This window comes from Trichosurus vulpecula, chromosome 4, assembly GCF_011100635.1.
Source record: "Trichosurus vulpecula isolate mTriVul1 chromosome 4, mTriVul1.pri, whole genome shotgun sequence".
Classification (NCBI taxonomy): domain Eukaryota; kingdom Metazoa; phylum Chordata; class Mammalia; order Diprotodontia; family Phalangeridae; genus Trichosurus; species Trichosurus vulpecula.
The window spans coordinates 218,020,989-218,041,740 of NC_050576.1; the positions used below are offsets into that span (position 1 = coordinate 218,020,989).

At 38.2% G+C, this 20,752-nt stretch overlaps 1 protein-coding gene across 1 annotated transcript in view; it reads right to left on the reverse strand.

Moving 5' to 3' along the window:
* Positions 1–19,774, reverse strand: part of RNF213 (ring finger protein 213) — a 183,170-nt gene extending 163,396 nt beyond the window's left edge. Inside the window, exons 1-2 of the mRNA XM_036754786.1 lie at positions 19,590–19,774; positions 13,981–14,150 (exon numbers count right to left, since the gene is read on the reverse strand). Of these exons, the coding sequence (XP_036610681.1) occupies positions 13,981–14,150; positions 19,590–19,686 (267 nt within the window). The 5' untranslated portion in view covers positions 19,687–19,774. The remainder of the gene's footprint in view (positions 1–13,980; positions 14,151–19,589) is intronic.
* Between the last annotated feature and the right edge of the window lie 978 nt (positions 19,775–20,752).

The window sequence follows — 20,752 nt, forward strand, 5'->3', positions numbered from 1 at the left end:
CATCTCTGCTATATAGAACCATGAGACTGATCAGAGGCTTACAAAGTAAACTTCAGGGTCCTTCCTGGGGGCTGCTGCCTGTGGCTGGGAGGGCCACAAGCTCTGTCAGTCACCTCCACCATGGGAGCTGAGAGAGTGTGGGAGGGATGGTACTATGAAATTGTAGTGGGGAAGTGGCTTTCAACCTTTCTTCACTATATTCCTTGATTCTGCGTAAATCACAAGAAGGCTGAAAGGGCTGGTAACTTTTGTCCTACCCTCACAAAACACATCAGACTAGACTTTCCATATGTAGATCCTTCCTTTACCTCTAGGTCTCCTCTCTAGGGCCAAGCACAACAAGTCTAATTCCGTCTCTGCATGATATCCCTTCAAATAATTCAAAAGCACTGTCATGTCTTCTCTCCTGTAGACTAAACACCACTAGGCCCTTCAACCAATACTCATACAGCATGATCTCAAGGGAGGCCTGGTCACTATCCCCTGAATATCTGCCAGCACCCAGAACTAAACACCATACATCAGACGGGTTCAGACCAGAGGAAAGCACATGAAACCAATGAGCAAACTAACTTTTTTTGGCTCCTCTAACACACTGCTGACTCATAGTAAGCTTGCTGTCGGCTCTCCTACATCTTCAGTCTCTTCCTTTCTACTGACTCTCACTACTGTCTACAAATATTCTCGAATCTGTCTTATCCCTTCCAACTATCACCCTTTATCTCTCTTCTTTTTCATTTGCAACCTCCCAGAAAGAATCATCTATACTTGTTGCCTCCACTTCCTCACCACCTGCTCACTATTCAGTCTCTCACATTCTGGCTTCTAACCCCACTACTCAATCGAAACCTTTTTCTCCAACTTAAATGGTTAAATCCAAATTATTTTTTTTCTCAATCCTCATCATCTTGATTCTCGTTGAAACTAGTCCTACTGTTGACCACATGGACACTCTTTCTTCCCTTAATTCCTGTGACACTGCTTTCTTTCTGGTCTTCCCATTTGACTGACAATAGCTCCTTCTCTGCATCCTTCACTGGGTCATCACCCACCCCCTACACCTCCAGCTGTAGGTGTTTCTCTAGGAGTCTTATCCTCTACGTGTTCTCCTCTGGAGATTTCCTAAGATCCTATAGATGGAACTATCATATGAAGATGATTCCCAAATCCATATATCCAGTCCTTATCTCTCCCCTAAATTCCTGTATTGCCTTGTCAACTGCCTGTTAGGTATCTCCTAATAAATGTCCTGCAAACATCTCAGAGTCAATATACCTAAAATAAAACTTATTAACTTCCTTTTAAACCAGCACCTATTCCCATCTTCCCTGTTTTTGTTAAGAGCATCACTCTCCTGCTAGTCACCCTCGTGTGGAAACTCAGAGGCATCCCTGACTCCCTCAACCCCTTTCTCATTTAATTCTCCATAACATTTCTTACACCTGTCCCTTATATCTAAATCACCACTGTAGGGTTCATACCCTAAGCACTTATATTCTGGATTACTTGTAGTGGTCTCCAAATTGGTCGTCCTGATTCTAGTCTCACCCCTCTCTGATATACTCTCCACATAGCTGTCAAAACAATTTTTGAAAAGCACAAGCCCAACTATCTCACTGCCCTGCTCAAATATCTTAAGTGTCTCCCACATTGCTCAGAAAATAAAACACAAACTCCTTAGCCAGGAGTCATAGGCATAACATCAGGCCCTCTAGAATCTGGCTCCAAACCACCTTTCCAATCTTATTTCAACCTATCCAATCTTATTTCAACCTACTTCCCTTCACAACTAACCATTCCCTCAAATCTAACATCTCCTGTGAATTCACAGAAGCAATACCCCATGCATACAATGCATGCTTGCCTCAACTGTACCTTTCAGAATCCTCTGTCATTATTCAAGGCTCAGCTAAAGAAGCACTACCTCTATGAAGCCCTTCCTGAGAGGCGAGTCCCATCACTGTTTTCAGTGCTCTACCTCTTCATTCTTCTTGTACCACACATTACTAAACATGCTATTGAACTAGCCATCCAGTATAATTTGAGTGCCTTTAGAGCACTTTGTTGTCTTTGCAACCCTATCACCTAGCACAGCATCTTGAACACAGCAGGTACTGTCTGTTGAACTGAAATCCAATGTCTTTCGTATATAAACTATTTCACCACATCTCCCTAGCTTACATGCGAAAACAAGTTTTTGAACCCAAGCATAGGACCTTACATTTGTCCTTGTTTTATCTTATATTAGATTCAGTCCAAAGTTCTAGCCTGCCAAGACTTTACTGGATCCTGACTTTCATCCAATGCGTTAGCTAAATACTCTCCTAGCTTTGTCACCTGAAAATCAGCATGTCATATATACCTTTATGTAAATCACTGACAAAAACGTTAACAGCAGAGGCCTGAGTACTGATCCACTAAGACGAATTACAAGAGACCTTCATCTAGGATGTCACTGAATCATTAATGAATATCTTTGGGTCCAGTCATTCAGCAGTCCCAAATACTCCAAGTTATACAATTCTCTAGACCACAATTTCCAATTTGCCCATAGTAATATTACAAGAGATTTGTCATACTTTGCTAAAATACAGGCAAATTGTAGCTATTCCCTAGATCTCTTACTCTAGTAACACTGTCAAGGGGAAAAAATATCTGGCACAAGCTGCTCTTGATGAACTATGTTGACTCTCTGCAATTACCAGTTCCTTTTTAGAGGTTCATTAATCATTCCTTTATCATTATCCTCTAAAATTTTGCCAGAAATCAATGTTAAGCTCACTAGCCCAAAATTTGCATACTATTCTCCCATTCTCCACAATCTTACAAAGATTCTCCACAATAGTTTAACAATCACATCCACCAGTTCTTTCAGTCCCCTGGGGTACAGTTCATCTAGCCTACTGATCTAAAAATCATCCATGACATCCCAGATCTCTCTTATTATCTTGGGTTTCAACTCCCAACCACTCACTTTTATTGTTTTTCCACTCAAAGATTGTATTCCTTGGCAGATAATACAAACTAAAAGTTAAACAGCCATTTTGACTCTTCTCAAATATCTGAAACAGTGGTCCTATCCCTTTCCTTGATCCTCCTTTTTTTCCTTAATATAGCCTTAAAAAAGAAATCAGACTTTTTGTCAGCCTCAACATTGCTACAGAGTCTAAACTTTTTTCTGGACTTTAGTCCAGAAACTTGAAACTATTCTTACAGTACTAGGTTATATTTTTATATTCATTTTCATTGCCTCCTCTTCTTTTTATTTTCTGTACGTTTTTTAAAAACCAGTTAGTCATTGAGTTGTCTGATAATACACTTATCATAGTCTTTATATAACTATACTTTTTTTCTCCTTATTGGAATTGTTTCTCTCGGTGTCTTCAGAATTTCTTTCTTGAATGCTCATTCTTCCCCTGCAGAATTTTAGGTCATGATATTCTACATATCATTTCTTTGAGCCCTTTGAAATCTACTCTCCCAAAATACAGGGTTCATAATAAACTATGCCTAGCTTTCTTCTCCTCTACAACAAATTCTAAAAAAGAGTAGTCATTCCCTACCCCTCCAAGATTTCTATCATTTTCACTTCAGCAACCAGTATCTCCTTGTTAGTGAGAATCAAGTTCAGAATACTGCATATACCTTCAGCCATGATAAATGTGTTCATTAGTTTTGATGAACTGCTTCTCCCTAATTTCTTTTCATAATTTGTTACAAGGGCTGGGGAGGTGGTAAAGGAGGAATATATTCATAATTAACAGTGATATAAAAATGTGAATAAAAAGATACAGATTTTAAAGAGAGAGAATCTTGCCTAGAAGTTCCTATTATTTCTTCCTCTACTCTCTAGACAAAATTATGATTAAAGGCAACTCTGGAAATTATTAGCTACTTGGCTTTTAGGAAAGACAAGTAAAGAGATCCAAATTCTTTAAGTCCATTACCATCACTAAATCATGTCTCCCAGTCATGCTTATTATGTGTTACACAAATATTTTCTCTGTCCGTCCCGGTGATTTATAATATACATTTATGAAAGTATCACTTGTTTCTACCACCACTTATCTTCATTCAAATAGTATCCACCATACTTCCTTGATCCCAGGCTTTGGATTTATCTCCTTAATACAATGCAAAGGACAGCATTGTAAAAGGGATAGAGAAGTAGCCTCAGAATCAGGAAAACCTGGGTTCAAGTATGGCCTCTCACATTTGCTGGCTGTGTGACCCTATATAGATCATTTAACCTCTTAGCACCCCAGAACTTTTCTAAGGTGAACAACTACAAAAATATTGCAAAACAACATTGGCACAGGGAGTTTCCTACTGGGGATTCCTAAACCAATGAAATTATAGGTCTGGACCAAGTTAAAAAAAATGCAATGCTCATCTTTTTAAATATCTTGTTCCTTCCAGAGCCATCAAGTTACGGATCCTATCACACCCATCTGCACTAGGTTCACCAATTCACCTTACATGTGAGTGACATTTTAAACTCAATAATTCAATTCAATAAACATTTATGAAGTGCCTACTCTGTGCCAGGCATTGTGCTAAGTGATGAAGACATCGTCCCCGCCCTCCTGGAGCTCACAGTTTTTAATGGGGGAAGACAAGCCACAAGAGGAAGCTAATGCAGAGGTGGGCCACAAGGGGGCGGAGTGCTCTGCGAAGCCAAAGCCAAATAGCTGCTGATGGAGCCCTCTGCTACCAGAGGCTCACTACATTGGTCTTACACAGTCAAGTGTGGACAACCAATTGGCTTCAGCCCTCTTGCAGCTCAGAACTCCTTCAGCCGGTTTGGGTTTTTTGGCCTGATGGGGTTTTCTTGTTGTCTTCATGTACACAGCTGTCTTCTGCATACCTCTAGTGTCAAAAACAAAATATTCAGGCTGTCACTTCTAAGGGGGAAAAGTGGAAGGGGTGGTAGAAGAGGAAGCACTGAGATATTGTTAGTCCCTGGAGTGCCTACAAATGAATAAGGGGATGGGGGAGGTGCAAAAACACCTCAGCCTCCTAGGTTCTGTATCTGAGGGAACCCCATAGTTTCAGAAAAATATCTCATTGTAAGGGGCAGTTTCAGGTTCCTCTCTATTACACTTCTGACATTTCCTGTTCCCAAGAATCACATAATTAATTAATATTGCCAAGATAGGGAGGGAAGTGACAAGTGCAGAAAGAGAACTCAACTAGGCTCACAATCTGGGTGTGCTTATTAGGTCCTCAGGAGACTAGATACTTGCCTCAAATTAATAAAAGGGTGTGGTCAATATAAAACAATACCTTAACTGGACACTGGCCACAAAGATCCTGTACCTCCCATGCCACAAACGGTCAAAGTAATGTCCTGGCTTTACCACTACATCTCTGAGCCCCAATATGATACAGCAGGGGAGCCTTGGCAACTCAGAGAAGAGTCAGCTTGAAGTCAAGTAAAAAGAATGACTATAGCAGAAGGGTAGTCTAGTGGGGCATAAAAATGAATGGTAGGAAGCTACACAGTTTCGTAAGGTGCCCTTTCATATTTCAAGGTTGAAGAATAAGAGCAGGATTCAGGAGTTCCTTTACCCTTTTATAGTACAAAGGAATAACTGTTAGGATAGGTTAGGGGCTGCAGTGATACAGGTTTCATCAAAGCCTTTATTTCCAACTCACACAGAATAGCTGACTTCTAACAATTCACAATTCTGGGCCCTTAAGAGTTACAGTCCCAACGATCACGTGTAACACCCTGCAACTCCAGCCCTTGTAGGGGTACTTAAATGGCATGGACAAGAAGTTATGGCTACTACCTAATCATGCCTACTTAAGTTCTCCTAAAAGATCATGTGGGTGTTCCTGTCCCAACAACCAAGGACTACCTAGGCTGATGTGCAAATAAGGTTCCATTCTAGCTTTGGGATTCCTAGAGCTCCTGAGCTTGTGATCCACCAGCCTCAGCCTCCCCAGCAGCAAGGATAACAGGCAGACACCACCAAGCAAAGTGCAATATTCTTCCTACATGGTATTTATTCTATGCTGTCAAATTCGTAAGATATCCTTAGGCAGTCTACTCTCTCTCCTTTCTTTTGCAATCTAAAGTATTTTAATATTTAGGATAATACATTCTTATCTTCTTAGGTACACTCCAACATTGGCCCAAAGTATGACTTTCCAGCATTTTAAACTGAGGCTCAGAAATCAAGAACAAATTCTCAAATGAATTGTTTTCTAACCAACCATTTTTGCATCTCTTCTGAAGCTCTTGCCTTCAATTAGCAGGAGTAACAAAAATACCACCTGTGCTCCAAAATCTTCAATTCCTTGACCAACACTCCATGCACTTTAGCAATTCTTTCTAGTTTCATTCTGGAAATATCATTTGATCCTGCATCAGTCACCAGAAGTAGATAGTAGCCATGAAGCTTGACAAATCTTGGGAGAGATTCTCTGCCACACCCTGGATGTGCCCCAAGATGATAGCAGTTCTATTACTGATATCAACCAACCAACAATCCAAAAAGATTTATTAAACCTTTTGTGCCAAGCCCTGTGCTAGATATTGGGGATACAAAGACACATATCCATATAACACTAGCATCAACAGCCCCTTCCACAGAGAATACAGACAGTAGCACCATAAAATACTGAAAGGGGGAGTTTTAACTGCCATTCTCGGAGAAGTCATTGCTAGGAAGCCTATTAAAATCAATGGCTTGTAAGAAATTGGAAAAGAGAGAGGAATGAAAGAAGTTAAAGAGAACTTCTTTTCTGGAGAAAACTATTTTAACTTTTTCCTTGCAAAGAGATTGAAAAGAATTCTTGAGAAGAGATTTCACTTGGCATCTTGAGTGATTGAAAGGTGGGATAGGTTTTAGAAGTTATTTGCAGTTAGAATTACAGTTTGAAGTAACTCTGGCAGTGATCTTTCTCAACACTAAAATACTGTAATTATCTCTATCTCTGGGCTAATATTTATTACTATGCTAATAAATTATATAATTAACTATATGTTTAATTTAAGCCTAAAAGATCAGGTTGTGTGTATGTATGTTGTGTCTGTGTGTGTATACACATATTTTTAACATCATATATATATATATATGTGTGTGTGTGTATATATATATATATATATATACACACACACACATAAGTAAAGAGTGGGGAGCATAGGGAAGGAAAGTGATGAATATATTCTTATGAGAAAAGAGGGTGTTTTATTTTATTAACTAATAAACTGGAGTGGGACCTCTGAGATAGTAAGAGGTGTTATAATTTTAGTAATTAATAAACAAGTATTAGGCTGGTGATTTTGCAAGTAACAAGAAGACGACTGATATGAGATGTGGAGGCAGAAATGACAAGATTTAGCAGCTAACTATATAAATGGAGTGAGTGAGGGCGAGGAGTTGAGGATAACATTAAGCTTGTGAACATGGATAACTGGAAGTATGGGGATGCCCTTAACAGAAAGAGAGAAATTAAAAGGATGAATGGGTTTTTGGGAAAAGATAATGAGGTTTATTTTAGACACTCTGCATTTGATATAGCTATGGAGAGCATTCAGTTTGAAATAGGTAGTTAGTGATGTGGGACTAAGCTCAGAAGAGAGACTAAAGCTAAATACATAAATGTGAGAATCATCTAAATTGAGACAATATTTAAACCTATGGAAGCTGACGAGGTCACCAAATGAGAAAATAAGAAGAGAGAGGACACAGTGCGTCCAGGACAGATCCTTGAGAACATATCTACAGTTAGAGGGTACAACAGTGATGATAGTCCAGCTATGGAGATTAAGAAGGAGCAGTTAGAACAGCAGGGGTTACTGCCAGGAAAATGCAGAGAACAAAGTACTTGTTAATAAATGAATGGTTCAGTGAAAGCTTTCTTTTTTAGTCCTTACTGGATGATCTGTTCACCTGCTGACACCTACAGTCCTATGTCATCATAATTTACAGGACAAGCAGTTGTTGGCTTCTCAGAACATCCATTTCTTTCCTATTTTGCAAGAGCTTCACATTTTGCATAGCTACAAATATTCAGTAATCTTCTAATGGTCAGGATTCCCCTCTGCATCTTCTGAACTTTACCTGGAAAGCAGAAAGGCATTCTTTGCACCTTTTTCTCTTCTCTTCTAGAGAGGAGAACAGCCTACATTTTGAGCACAGATAACAGCCACTTTGCTACAGCAGAAATACTAAAATCATATTTTATGTGGATTACTGCAAAATTTTCCCTGCTAGCAATATTTGCTAAAAGTGAAATCCTCAGGCTTTTGTTCTTCCCGCATGAAGCTCTCCTAGAAAAATACTGCAGTAAACTGAATAAAACAGAATTCACAAATACTCTTCATCCGGTTTTATGAGAATTTTTTCTATGAATAGTTAAAATTGGTTAGAACACTGTCATACCACGCTACAGCATTTCAAGTCTTTCAAAGAACACGCCATTTTCAATCACAGTATCAATACAAATTACGACTGGGAAAAGAAAGAGAGCAACCAGGGGAAGGTCGTTAATGTATACAATTACCAGGAACTGATCGAAGGAGTCACAAGCTGAATGTCACTCTACATTTTGTCCTCCCCACTGTTTGCCTCACACTTGTTTCAAAGACTGCGTGTAAAATTGTGAAGTCATATGTCATCCTCTACCATGAGCTGGTGGTCACACTAAACAGACAGTGCTCTCAAGGGATAAAACTTTTAATAATTTTTTAAAATGTCATTCTTTTTTTGTCTTAACCCAAAGCAACACTAAAAAACAAGACACTTACTTGTGTAGCAAAGAAGGAAATGTTGAAATAAATACCTAGGGAACCAAACTAGATACAAACAAGGATAAAAATATAGAAAAGGTAGTTTTAGCCTTTCATCTCTCAAAAGATGTCTGTCGCCAGAAACTGATGCTAGATTCAAAATATTGGATACTACCAGGGCTAACCTGCAGTCATGGCAACATAAGCTAATCAAAACTTTCTAGATCGTCTCTACTGAAGCAGAGCAAATAGCAATCAACTGATCTCTTCCACTGATTCTCTAACTGAATAAATCCAAATGATACCCCACAAATTCTGCCTCCAGATAAAGCTAAAGTATTAACTAATACTGCGAAATGCCACATAATAATGTATGTATACTACAAATGAGTCAGTGGATCAGACTATAATAACTATGGCGGCCACTTCATCCAACTTTAATAATATTGGTTGAACATTCACTATGAAGAGGCATTGTAGAGAGTTAGGAAAAAAAGAACACATCCCCTCCCCCACTTCCATCCTCAAGGCCCATGTGCTCTAATTGAGAAATCACAAAGTACAAATAAATACATGTATTTTTCAAAGATAAGCACTCACAAATCTATGTATCATCAAATCCATTTTTAGGAAAATTCAAAGAATGGTAAATGTAAACATAGAGAGGAATGTAAAGCACAGAGAAGGAAAATGAGACTGACACAACAGTCAAGTCAAAGACTTGGCACCATGGAAATGAATCTCCATCATCTTCAAAGGTGGGTAGAAAGATCCTAGTTTGATTAAAAAAAAAAAATAGAAAGTGACAGGAAATGGCATGTTCTTTGGCAATGGAATAAAGACAGCAGAGTGAGAGGAAGCATTACAACCTAACTCACCCACTACATACTTTGATAAAGATCTAGAAAATGTACTAGTCAGAATTTTGATCAGGAAAGTCAAGAAACAGTCACAATGAGTCATTTTCCCAGTGCAGGGCAGTTTAGGGAGACAGAGAGAGAGATGTAGGGGGTGAGGCCAGGCCAGGAATGTACGTGAACACCCATCACCCAGGGACTTAAAAAGGGCTGAGAAAGGGCAGTAGGACAGGAATACCAAGGCAGAAAGTGTTCCAAGAGACATCTGAACAAAAGGTTGGTGCAGAAATGAGTGTCATCTAGAAGGTCTCTTCCCAAATAAGTGGTTCCAGGTCACAGGCTTAGGGCAAAGAGAAGTAATTGTGAACACTGGCCCCAGCTAGCTACTGGGCAAGGAACAAGTTAGGGAAGAAAAAAGCAGCAGGTGGCTCTGAACCCAGGAACAGAATGGAGATTTTGTTCTAGCCTCTAGTCTAGCAGGAGTGGGGAAACCTAAGGCCTCGAGGCCCTCTGACTGAATCCAAATAAATAATAAAGGATTTGTTCTGTGAAGTTTGGATTCAGTCAGAGGGCCCCACTTGAGGACCTAAAGGGTCACATGTGGCCTTAAGGCCAGAGGTTCCCCACCTTGGTCTTGTTTATGAACCTGCAAATGAATGCGCACGGCAAGAATCCTGGACCAAAGGGAAACCAACAGCTCAACCTCTCTGAATCTAAAGAGTCTCCTAATAGGCTAACAGAGAATGAGCAGTCTGCTCTACCAGCAGTACAAGGGAAGTCAAGAGACTTGTGAGAACTCGAAGAGTTTAGACCAAGAGGCCGGACAAAAGATCTGTGGAAGCACTGAAAGTCTGCAGGCCCCCAGACTGAGCTATGAAAGCAGAAAAGGGACATGAAAGGAGAGAAGTTAAGGCCGGACACAGCCCTCAGAATGCAGCAGAACCTGTCACTAACAGAGACCAAAGTCCAGAAATAGGCTGGAACAGTGAGTAAACACAAAAAGAATACCTCTATAAAGATCTATCATAGCAACAGGAAAGCTAAGACACACAGAAGAAGAGAATGACTCAAAAATACTTACAAGCAAAACTTCAAAGAAAAATGCGAACTGGACATAAGCCCAAAAGACTTCTTAAAAGAATTAAAGCAAGAGTTTGAAATAGCTAAAATAGCATTTTAAAAATCAAATGAGAGTAGTAGAGGAAAAATTGGGAAAAGCAAGAGCTAGGAAAGAAAAATATGAAAAGAAAGTTTACAATCTTGGGAATAGGTACAAAACCTTTCAGAAGAAATTAACTCCCTGAAAATCAGAATTGGCAAATTGAAAGCTAATGACTCCATGAGAAATCGAGAAATAATAAAATAAAGACAAAAGGCTGAAAAAAAGAAACAGAAGAAAATATGAAATATGTCACAGGAAAAACAACTAACCTGGAAAACAGATTGAGGAAAGAAAATTTAAGAATCAGCAGACTACATGAAAGCCATGAACAAAAAACGAGTCTGGACATATCATATTTTAAGAAATCATAAAACTATCCAGATACCTTAGAACCCAGGGGCAAAGTAAAAATCCATAGAATGTACTAGTCCTCTCTTGAAGAAACCCCAAAACAAAAACTCCCAGGAATATTATAGCCAAAACTCAGAGCTCCCACGACAAGAAAAAAAAAAAACCACTACAAGCAGTCAGAAAGAAAATACTATGGAGCCACAGGCTGGATCACACAAAATCAAACAGCCACCATTACACAGGAACAGAGAGTTTGGAATATGATATTTCCGAAGGCAAAGGATAAATAGGCTTACACCAAGAATAGTCTAACAAGCAAAATTTACTATAATCCTTCAGGGGGAAAAATAGACCTTTAACAAAATAGAGGACTTCTCAACATTCCTCATGAAAAGGCTAGAGATGACTAGAAAAATATGACATAAAAATACAGGGGTCAGGAAAAGTCTAAAAAAGGTAAGCATAACAGAGAAATCATAAGGGGCTAAACAAGGTTAAACTGTTTCCATTCCTATATGGAGAAATGATACTTGTACCCCTCAGAACTCCATCATCATCAGGATTCATAGAGGGAGATAGAGTGATTCTTTATATTTTCATAATCTCAAAAGAAGAATGGAAAGGGTGGGGAAGAAGAACACCCTAGGAAAGAAGAAAGCTGAAGAAGAAAATTATCTCATATAAATAGGGTGTGCAAAGAGAAGTTTATACAACAAGGAGGGAGCAGGCAACACTTGAACCTCACTTTCATCTGAACTGGTTTAAGGAGGGAAGAATACACATACGCAATCGGGTACTTATCCAACAAGGAAATAAGGAGGGAAAGGGGAAGGAAGAATAACAAGGGTAAATTAAGGGAGGCATTAGTGAAAAGAAAACCAGACCCTTAAAGAGAAGATAGACGGAGAGAAAAAGAGAAGAAAAAGTATTACAGAATAGAATGGAGGGAATACACAGCAATCATAACTGTAAGTATGAATGGGATGAACTCACCCATAAAATGGAAGAGGAAGCAGAATGGATTAGAAATCAGAATCCAACAATATTTTGTTTTTAAGAAACAGAATTGAAACAGAAAGATATACACATAGTTAAAATAAGGTGCTCCAGCAGAATCTATTGTGCTTAAACTGAAGTAAAAAAGGCAGGAGAAGCTATCATCTCAGGTAATGAAAATAACAATTAGAAAAAATGCAAGTTAAAACAATCTGATGTGCCACCTCTCACCCATCAGATTGGAAAGGAAAATGACAAATGCTGGAGATGTGGAAAAATAGGTACCCTAAGGTAACTGATGGTGGAGTTGTGAACTAGCCATTCTGAAAATCAACTATGCCCAAAAAGCTATTGAACTGTGCACACCCCTTGACCCAGCACTACTGATACTGAATCCATACCCTAAAGAGAACAAAGGAAAAGGACTCATATATAAAAATATTTATAGCACTCTTTTCATGAAAGCAAAAAACTGGAACCCAAGGGGATGAACATCAGTTGGAGAATGAGTGAACAAGCTATGATTTATAAATCTGATGAAATATTTCTCGGCTACAAGAAATGATAAAGGGGATGATTTCAGAAAAACCTGGTTAGACTTGTATAAACTGATGCAACATGAAGTGCAAAGAAGCAGGAGAACAATTTATACAACGACAAAAATACTGTAAAGACGTTGAAAGTTTTAGTAACTATGATCAACACAATAACCAACCACAATTCCAAAGGACTCGTGATGAAATATGCTATCCTCTTCCAGATAAAGAACTGATGGACTCAATATACAGACTGAACCAGATTTTTTTTTCTTTCCTTTCTTTATTTTTTGGACATGGCTAATGCAGAAATTTGTTTTGCATGAACACACATACTTGTACAAGGTGTTTTTTTTTTTGCCTTCTCAATGGAGAGGGAAGGGAAGAGGAAGAGAGAGAACTCACAGTTGAAAATAACAAAATTCAGTTAAAAAAAGAAATATGTTTAAAGACTTAGGGTGGTAGGGGACAAAGCTCTACAAGGATGAATAATTCAAGATAAAGGCACAGAGATTTCAAGATGAAAAAATGAGGGAAACAATGGTGCTACTGCCACTTTTGCTCTGACTCTACAATTTCCTAAAAAAGGACTAAGTGGAGACAACCTGTTGTGAATGAGTATCACAGAGAAAAACATTAGGATGGGAATTCAATAACCAAGGCTTATCTTGCTCAGGTACTTATTGAAACCACATCAGTCCATCAACCGGGGAATGACTAAACAAGTTGTGGCATATGATTACGATGGAATCCTATTGTGCTATAAGAAATGATGAGCAGGATGGTTTCAGAAAAATCTGGGAAGGCTTATATGAACTTAAACAAAGTGAAGTGAGTAGAACAAAGATAATACCGTACATAGTAACAGCTTGTAATGAGGATCAACTTTGAAAGACTTAGCTACTCTGATCAAGACAACGATCCAAGACCATTCCAAAGGACTCATCATGAAAAGCGCTATACACTTCCAGAGAGAAAACTGATAACCTCTGAGTACAGATTGAAGAATAATTTTTTCACTTTATTTTCCATGTTTTCTTTTGGTTTGGTTTTTCTACAGCATGGCTAATATGGAAATATATTTTGTATGATTTCATATGTATAACTGACATCATATTGCTTGCCTTCTCAATGGGTGGGGGAGAGCCTGGAGGGAGAGAATTCAGAACTCAAAGTTTATTGAAAATGAGTGTTAAAATAGATAATAAATTTATTTTAAAAGAAAGAAACCACATCGGTGAATGAGCTTACCAAAAAACTATACATGGAAAAATATAAGGAGCTCTCTGGAGATAAGCCAAAAGTCTTTACAAAACAGAGTAAAATCATACTCACTTTTTGTGTAGTCCCTGAAAAGTCTGAGTGGGCATTATCTGGATGGACTTCCTGATTTTCATCAGGTAAATGGTCACTAGTATCCATCACCAAAGGAAGAGTGTCTTCACCTTTAAGTTCTTTTCCACATTCTATGTCCACTTCCAAAGTTAGCTGGGATTCGCCATTCTCTATAGAAGGGATAGGCAAATTATGATACGGGAAAAAAATCAGCTGAGGAAAATTCTCAATATAAAATTTTCACTGGCTAACCAAGAATGCCATCTTCTATCAATCAAGGAAGCATTTATTAAGCAGCTATGTGCTATGCCCTGTATGAGATACTGGAGCTATAAACAAAAATGAAAGTCCCTGTCCTCAAAGAGCTTATATTTCACCCGAGAAAACAACACATACAGACATAAATGGGCGCAAAATACATGTTTGTATCCAAATTAATGAGGTCAACCCTTCCCCTCATGTATAACAGGGTTCTTTCCCAGTTCTACTTAACGTTAGTGCCTTCCTTTCAAGTTTATCTCCAAAATTACCTGCAAATATTGTGTTTTCATATAGTTATTTGCATGTTGTCTTCTCTCATTAGATTGCAAGCTCCTTGAGAGCAGATTGATTTGACCTTTCTTTGTATAACCCACAATTGGTATGGCACCTGATACATAATAGATGCTTAATAAATGCTTGTGACTTGACTTGATCTGGATCACCAACCTCACTTGTAAATCATTTCTCAGGTTACTGTTTGATTCATTCTAACATTTAATTTTATCATTCTTAGCTCTTGAATAATCCATACCCAAAGGGTATGTTTGTCTATCTCCTCAATAATAATTTCAACATGTAGCTCTTGAGTAACCCATACCCAAAGGGGTATGCTTGTCTATTTCCTCAGTAAAATTTCAAAATGCCTCTCAATTTCATCAATGAATCTCAAATCCCCTACCCTAGTTCATCAAATATTATTTAATAAATTAAAGGAACTTCCTTTCTCAATTCTGGTTGGACAGGAAAGGAGGCGAATGGTCTAAAGACCTGATATGAATACACAATAAACTCATACAATTAAAACTTTTAAAAAGCTAAAGTAGATAAAGAAGGACAGATCCAAAAGTATGAGGCAATCCTATATGAATAATTTCAGGAACATGAAAGCCCTGAGGTTAACAGGAAAGGCTAAGGGCTAAAAAAAAAAAAAAACCTAAGAAGAGAAACCTAAAGTTACAGTAGGAGAAAAAAGTAGATGAAAGAAGAAGATACAGGATCATGACTATCTTTTTGATGAGGTTACTAAATTGGTATAAGATCAGGAGTATCCCTCAGATATAGTATACCTTTATTTCAGCAAGGCATTTCACAGACTGGACAAGGAGACATACATATAAGATGTTGATAAAATTAAGTTGATTCAGAAGTGAATGAATGATAGGACACAAATCATTATTTACCTAGAAGGCTCTGAAAGTACCCCAGAAGCCCATACTCAATCCTAATCTGTTCAAATTTTATTGTTGAATTAAATGAAGGCATATATTGCACGCTGTTCACTTTTGCAGGGGACACTAAGCTGGAAGGGACAGCTAAAATAATGGACAACTGAGCTGAGATCCCAAGTAAGCTACAACACTGGGCCAAATCTAATAAAGATGCAGTTTCCTATGCAAATTACAGAAACGTAAGTCCTACATTTGTTTTTGTTTTTAAATCAGTGAAAGAAGTATAGGGTCATAAAGTATTGGCTAAACAAAGTTTGGAAGACAAAGGTTTTTTGGTTTTAGAGAACTGCAAGCTTAGTTTTATTCAATAGTAGCAGGCAAAAAAAGCTAATGCAACCTTAGACTGCATTAAGACAAGCAGAAGGGAAAAAGTTTTTTTTAAACGAAAAGAGAAACACAGAGTTCAAAACGAGGAAGATTTTAGCCCTAATGCACTCTGCCCTAACTGGAAAAACTGTATTCACTTCCAGACACATGTTTTAGGAAGGACCTAGCCTATCTAAGGAAAAGAACTTACAGATCATGACATATGACCATTAGTTAAAAGACTAGGGATGCTTAGTCTGAAGATGAGAAAAAAATTATATTCTCTTCAAGTATCTGAAAGTATCTTAGACAGATTAGACTTTCTGCTAAGCCTCTGAGGGTCAAACAAGAGCAAAAGACAGAATGTACCCTTCCCCACGCTTCTCCATCTTCATCAGCAAAAATCCTACTTCTCCTTCAAGACTCAATTCTAATCCTATCTCCTCCATAAAGCATTCAAGTTTTTCCATAGAACTGTCCCACAGGCAGTTTTGAATCTCTACACATTTAGTACTTCTATGATATACCCATCAGGTCAATTAATTAATTCAACACCTACTATGTATATGATTGTAGTGTTTATTTTGTATTATAGTTACTTGTAGATTTTGTATTATCATCACCTCTTTTATAGTATAATCATTTTGTACATGGGTCTGACTTCCTTTCACTGCATCTATTCACTTCTTTGAAGCAGAGACTATGTTTTACTTCTTATCTTTGAATCCCCCAGTACCTAGGATATTGGCTGAGTTGAACAGAGAAAGCCCAACTTTCCCCCTTCTAGGTAGGTTTCCCATTCTTCTCTAGATCATGTGATCCCCACCCACAAAACCCATTTCTAGGCTTTTCTTGGATCTTTCCAAGTTAAGGTACCCATTCCTACAAATATTCATAGAATATTCAACTACATACAGAATTCATTTTATGCATCTTTCATTAAAAAAAAGATAATGTCCAATTAGGGAAAAGGGAAAAGAAATTGGAACCCTTTATAAAAGAGCAGCTTTCACAATCTTGAATCAACTCCTACTGAGCAGAATGCTTTCTAATTGGGGGTAACATTCATCTACAGATGAAACACCCCATTTGTTGTGTCCTATCTGATGGTTATAAGAGACAAGGGTGCTGTTAATAATTAAATAATAATTAAAAATAATAAAATAATAATTAAATGGTACATGTTTTAGATATATTCCAGAAGAAGAATTGAGCCCCAATAAATAAGTGGTCGTATGATATAAATAAAGGATTTTGAAAGATGTAAGCTATCAACAACTACATGAAAGGTTGTTCCAAAATACGAGAAATGCACATTAAAGTTTTGTGTTGTTTGTTGTTCAGTGATGTCTGATATCCTCCAATATCTCTCAAAGTAAATCCAAGTTCATACCCATTATTTCCAAGGCACTATCTATCCATCTCATCCTCTGCCATCCCCTTTTCCTTTTGCCTTCAATCTTTCCCAAAATCAGGGTCTTTTCCAATGATCTTATGAGTTCCTCTTAAATCCTTTGAAAGATGATGGCAAAATGAAACTAGTCAATGTTGATGGGGCTACTGGGAAGACAGGCACATACCCAATGTTGATAGAATTATGAATTATCTAACCTTTCTAGAAAACAATTTGGAATTATTTAAGAGAAATCATTAAACTGTTCATACCCTTTGACCTAGCAATGCCACTAATAGGCATAGACCCCACGGAGTTCAATCTGAATAACAAAAATGGAAAAAACGGATAAGGAGCAGATATGATCACTCAACAAACTCACAAGAAACCTTTCTGACCGTTTTACTTCACAATGGCCTTAGCCAGGAGTTGGGCAGAGAAGTCATTCTGTCACCAAAGCACTAATCTTTCCTTTTATTTATTAAGTTACAAAATTTGAAAGAATCTCAGTGGCCATTTAGCACAACCTACACCAGAACAAGAAAGAATCCACATACAATAAGTAGTTACCCAGCCTTTGCTTTAAGGCTTCTATCAAAGAGAAAAACTGTCCTGTCCTGAAGCAGCCCACTTTACTTGGGGATAGCTCCGCTCAATTAAAAAAAAAAGTTGTTTTAAGCCAAAATCTCCCTCTTTGTAACTTCCAAATGTTTCTAGTTCTACTCTCTAGGGCCAAGCAGACATGCCTAGTCATGATGATGATGATGATAATAGTAGTATCTGGTATTTATAAGAGTGCTTTAAGGTTTACAAAGTGTTCTATACGGATTAAATCATTTGGTCTTCACAGCAACCCTGAGAAGTAGGTATTATTTGTTAAACAGACGAGGAAGCTGAAGCTGAGAAATGAAGTGACCTGGCCAGGCTCATAATGCTAGTAAGTATCTGAGGTGGGTCTTCCTGACTCCCAGTTCACACACTACTCAATGCAATATTTAGCTATACCTAATTCCTCTTCCACATGACAAAGGTTCAAATACAAAAAAAAAATAGCTCTCGCATATCTTCTTCTGCAGAAGAAACACCCCCAGTTCCTTTAAACTATCAAACTGCATAATTTTAAGGCCCTTCACAATCCTTGCCTTCCTCTGGATGCTTTAATTTAGTAATAAGGACTTATCAGTGGTATTAAAGGAGCAGGTCAAATAAAGTAAAATGTCGCACTCATATTGTTCCAATGTCAGAAGGTAACAGTAAATTCCTGAGAGGTTAGGGATTTAATTAGTACTCTTCTTACTGAAACAGCAAAAACACTACTGAGTTTGGAGTTCCAGTTCTATTTTTTCCACTTACAAGTTCTTCGACCTTCAGCGAGTCACTTAATCTCTGTTCCCTTCAGTTTCCTCAACTGTAAAATGGAGGTAACAATAGCATCTCTCTTCCAGGGTTGTTGTGAGGGTCGAAGGAAGTAATATTTGTAAAGCACAGTGCCTGACACACAGTAACCGCTAGATAAATGTCAGTTATTAGCTATTATTATTATTATTGTAATAAAAGAACAATTTAGTAATTCAGTGACCTTATACTCCAACTATCTGACAATAAATTTGGACCGATTTTTTTTAAGTCAAGCTGTGTGCATATGTATATATGTGAGTATTCATATGCACATATATTTATTCAAACACACAATCCTCTCTAATTGACCCATTTATCTCCCCTCACTGGCCAAATTCTCCTACATTTAGGAACATAGCATCACCAATTTAGAACTGACTAAGAAGAAACTATTTTTGGTTAAGGGCTCAATTGCCACAAAGTCTATTCCTCTTATTTAATTTTATTTTTATTTACAGTACCTGGCACACAATAAATGTTTGTTGATTGAATTCACTTATACCCCTTTGAGGCAAACCAGGAAGGGTTAATGCCCCTCTGAATCTGACTGACTTTTCAGGCCTTTTCACAAAAGCCCTTCCCTGGGGAAACTTCCTTGTCCTAAGTAATAAGCTTTAGGTAAACCTTCGGTTCACTAATAATCTTTTCTTTTGGTTTCTAGTACCAGGAGGTAAAAGACAAATGAAACTGAAATGTGTTGCTTTAAGGAACTACACAAAGATTCAAGTAATTTGGACAGTAAAACAGTTCTTTCCCAGGATTAAAACTGTGAAGAGAAAAAAATAATTTTTTCTATAGCAGTTGCAAGAAAATAGGAACCATGAAACATTGTAAATTTATCCATTCAAAATAATTCTCAATCCTGAATTCTATATTAATGCACATGTACATGTTCAGCCCGATGTTCTAAACAAAATATTAAAAAAAAAAAGTCTGGAATTACTCCTCCATGCCACTATTCAACCACTTCAATCCTCAGCACATTCCAGACCACCCCAAGCATGATACCCATTTGTCCTTACTCTGTGGCTTGACTGAAGGAACCAAATTCCACCCACAGCTGCTGCAGAACTTGGGAGCTTCATCTTTGGAGATGTAGTGACAATTAGGGCACTTCATGTTCCAGGAGAAAGAAGACCTCAAGAAAGCGCAGCTTTACCCCTAGGAGGTCTTCGAGGAAGAGGAAGACTGAGAATGAAAAAGTCAGCTAAATAACTAATGTCATGTGATCACATCACTCGTTAAGTTTCATTTCTCCGTAAATAAAACTATACAAGAATGAGTTCCACTAGAAACTGAAAGTTACAATTACAGCACATTTCAGATGATGCAAATCAATGAAGCATTCCATATTTCTCAGCTGGAAGTCTTTATCTCCTGCCTTTTAACTCTAACTCATAAGGCACTCTCACATCTTACCTCTAATTATACCCATTTAATGTCACAGGATCATAGATTTAGAACTGGCTCCCACTGTACTATACATACATACAGAACCAGCAAGGTGTGGTGAAAGGAGGACTAGATTTGTTAAAAGGGGTTTCGTTTTTCTTTCTTTCGGGGAGGTGGGAAGGGACAGGTTTAAAGAGGGGGTCAGGTTTGGAGGAGGAGCCTGCCTCTGACATCCGCTAGCTGCGTGATCACATGTTGTCAACTCCTCTGAGCCTCTATAACGTTAATAAAATGGGGGACGGCTTGCCCGTACCTCTCTCAGAGGGTTATAGTGAGGAAGATGCTTTGCAAACCTTACTGCATTAAATACACGTGAGACACAATCACTCGCTTTCGTTGCTCTCACGGCACCTGGAGCCAAACCTTCCATATTATCATCAACATCTGTAAGGTACGTTACATGCATTGTCATATGTATCTCACCGCAATCCCGGGATACTTACAGGTATTGTAATCTTTTTCGATATGAAGGGAGGGGGGGCTAAGAGAGAGATACGGGATTTGCCTAAGGTCACACATACTTCACCTTCCTAATAAAACGTACAAACTCTACAGTCATATAAACCTATGATCCTAGAAGCACTTAAGAGATGTGGGGCTGCCGTTTCACCTCCTTCCCCGAGGAAGGGCCAGAGTAATGGAGAGGTTCGCGGACATCGAAAACACCTAATAGGTTCCGGGCTCGTACCCATCTCCCACCCCCACCCCCGCCTCCAGACGCCCGACCGGAAAC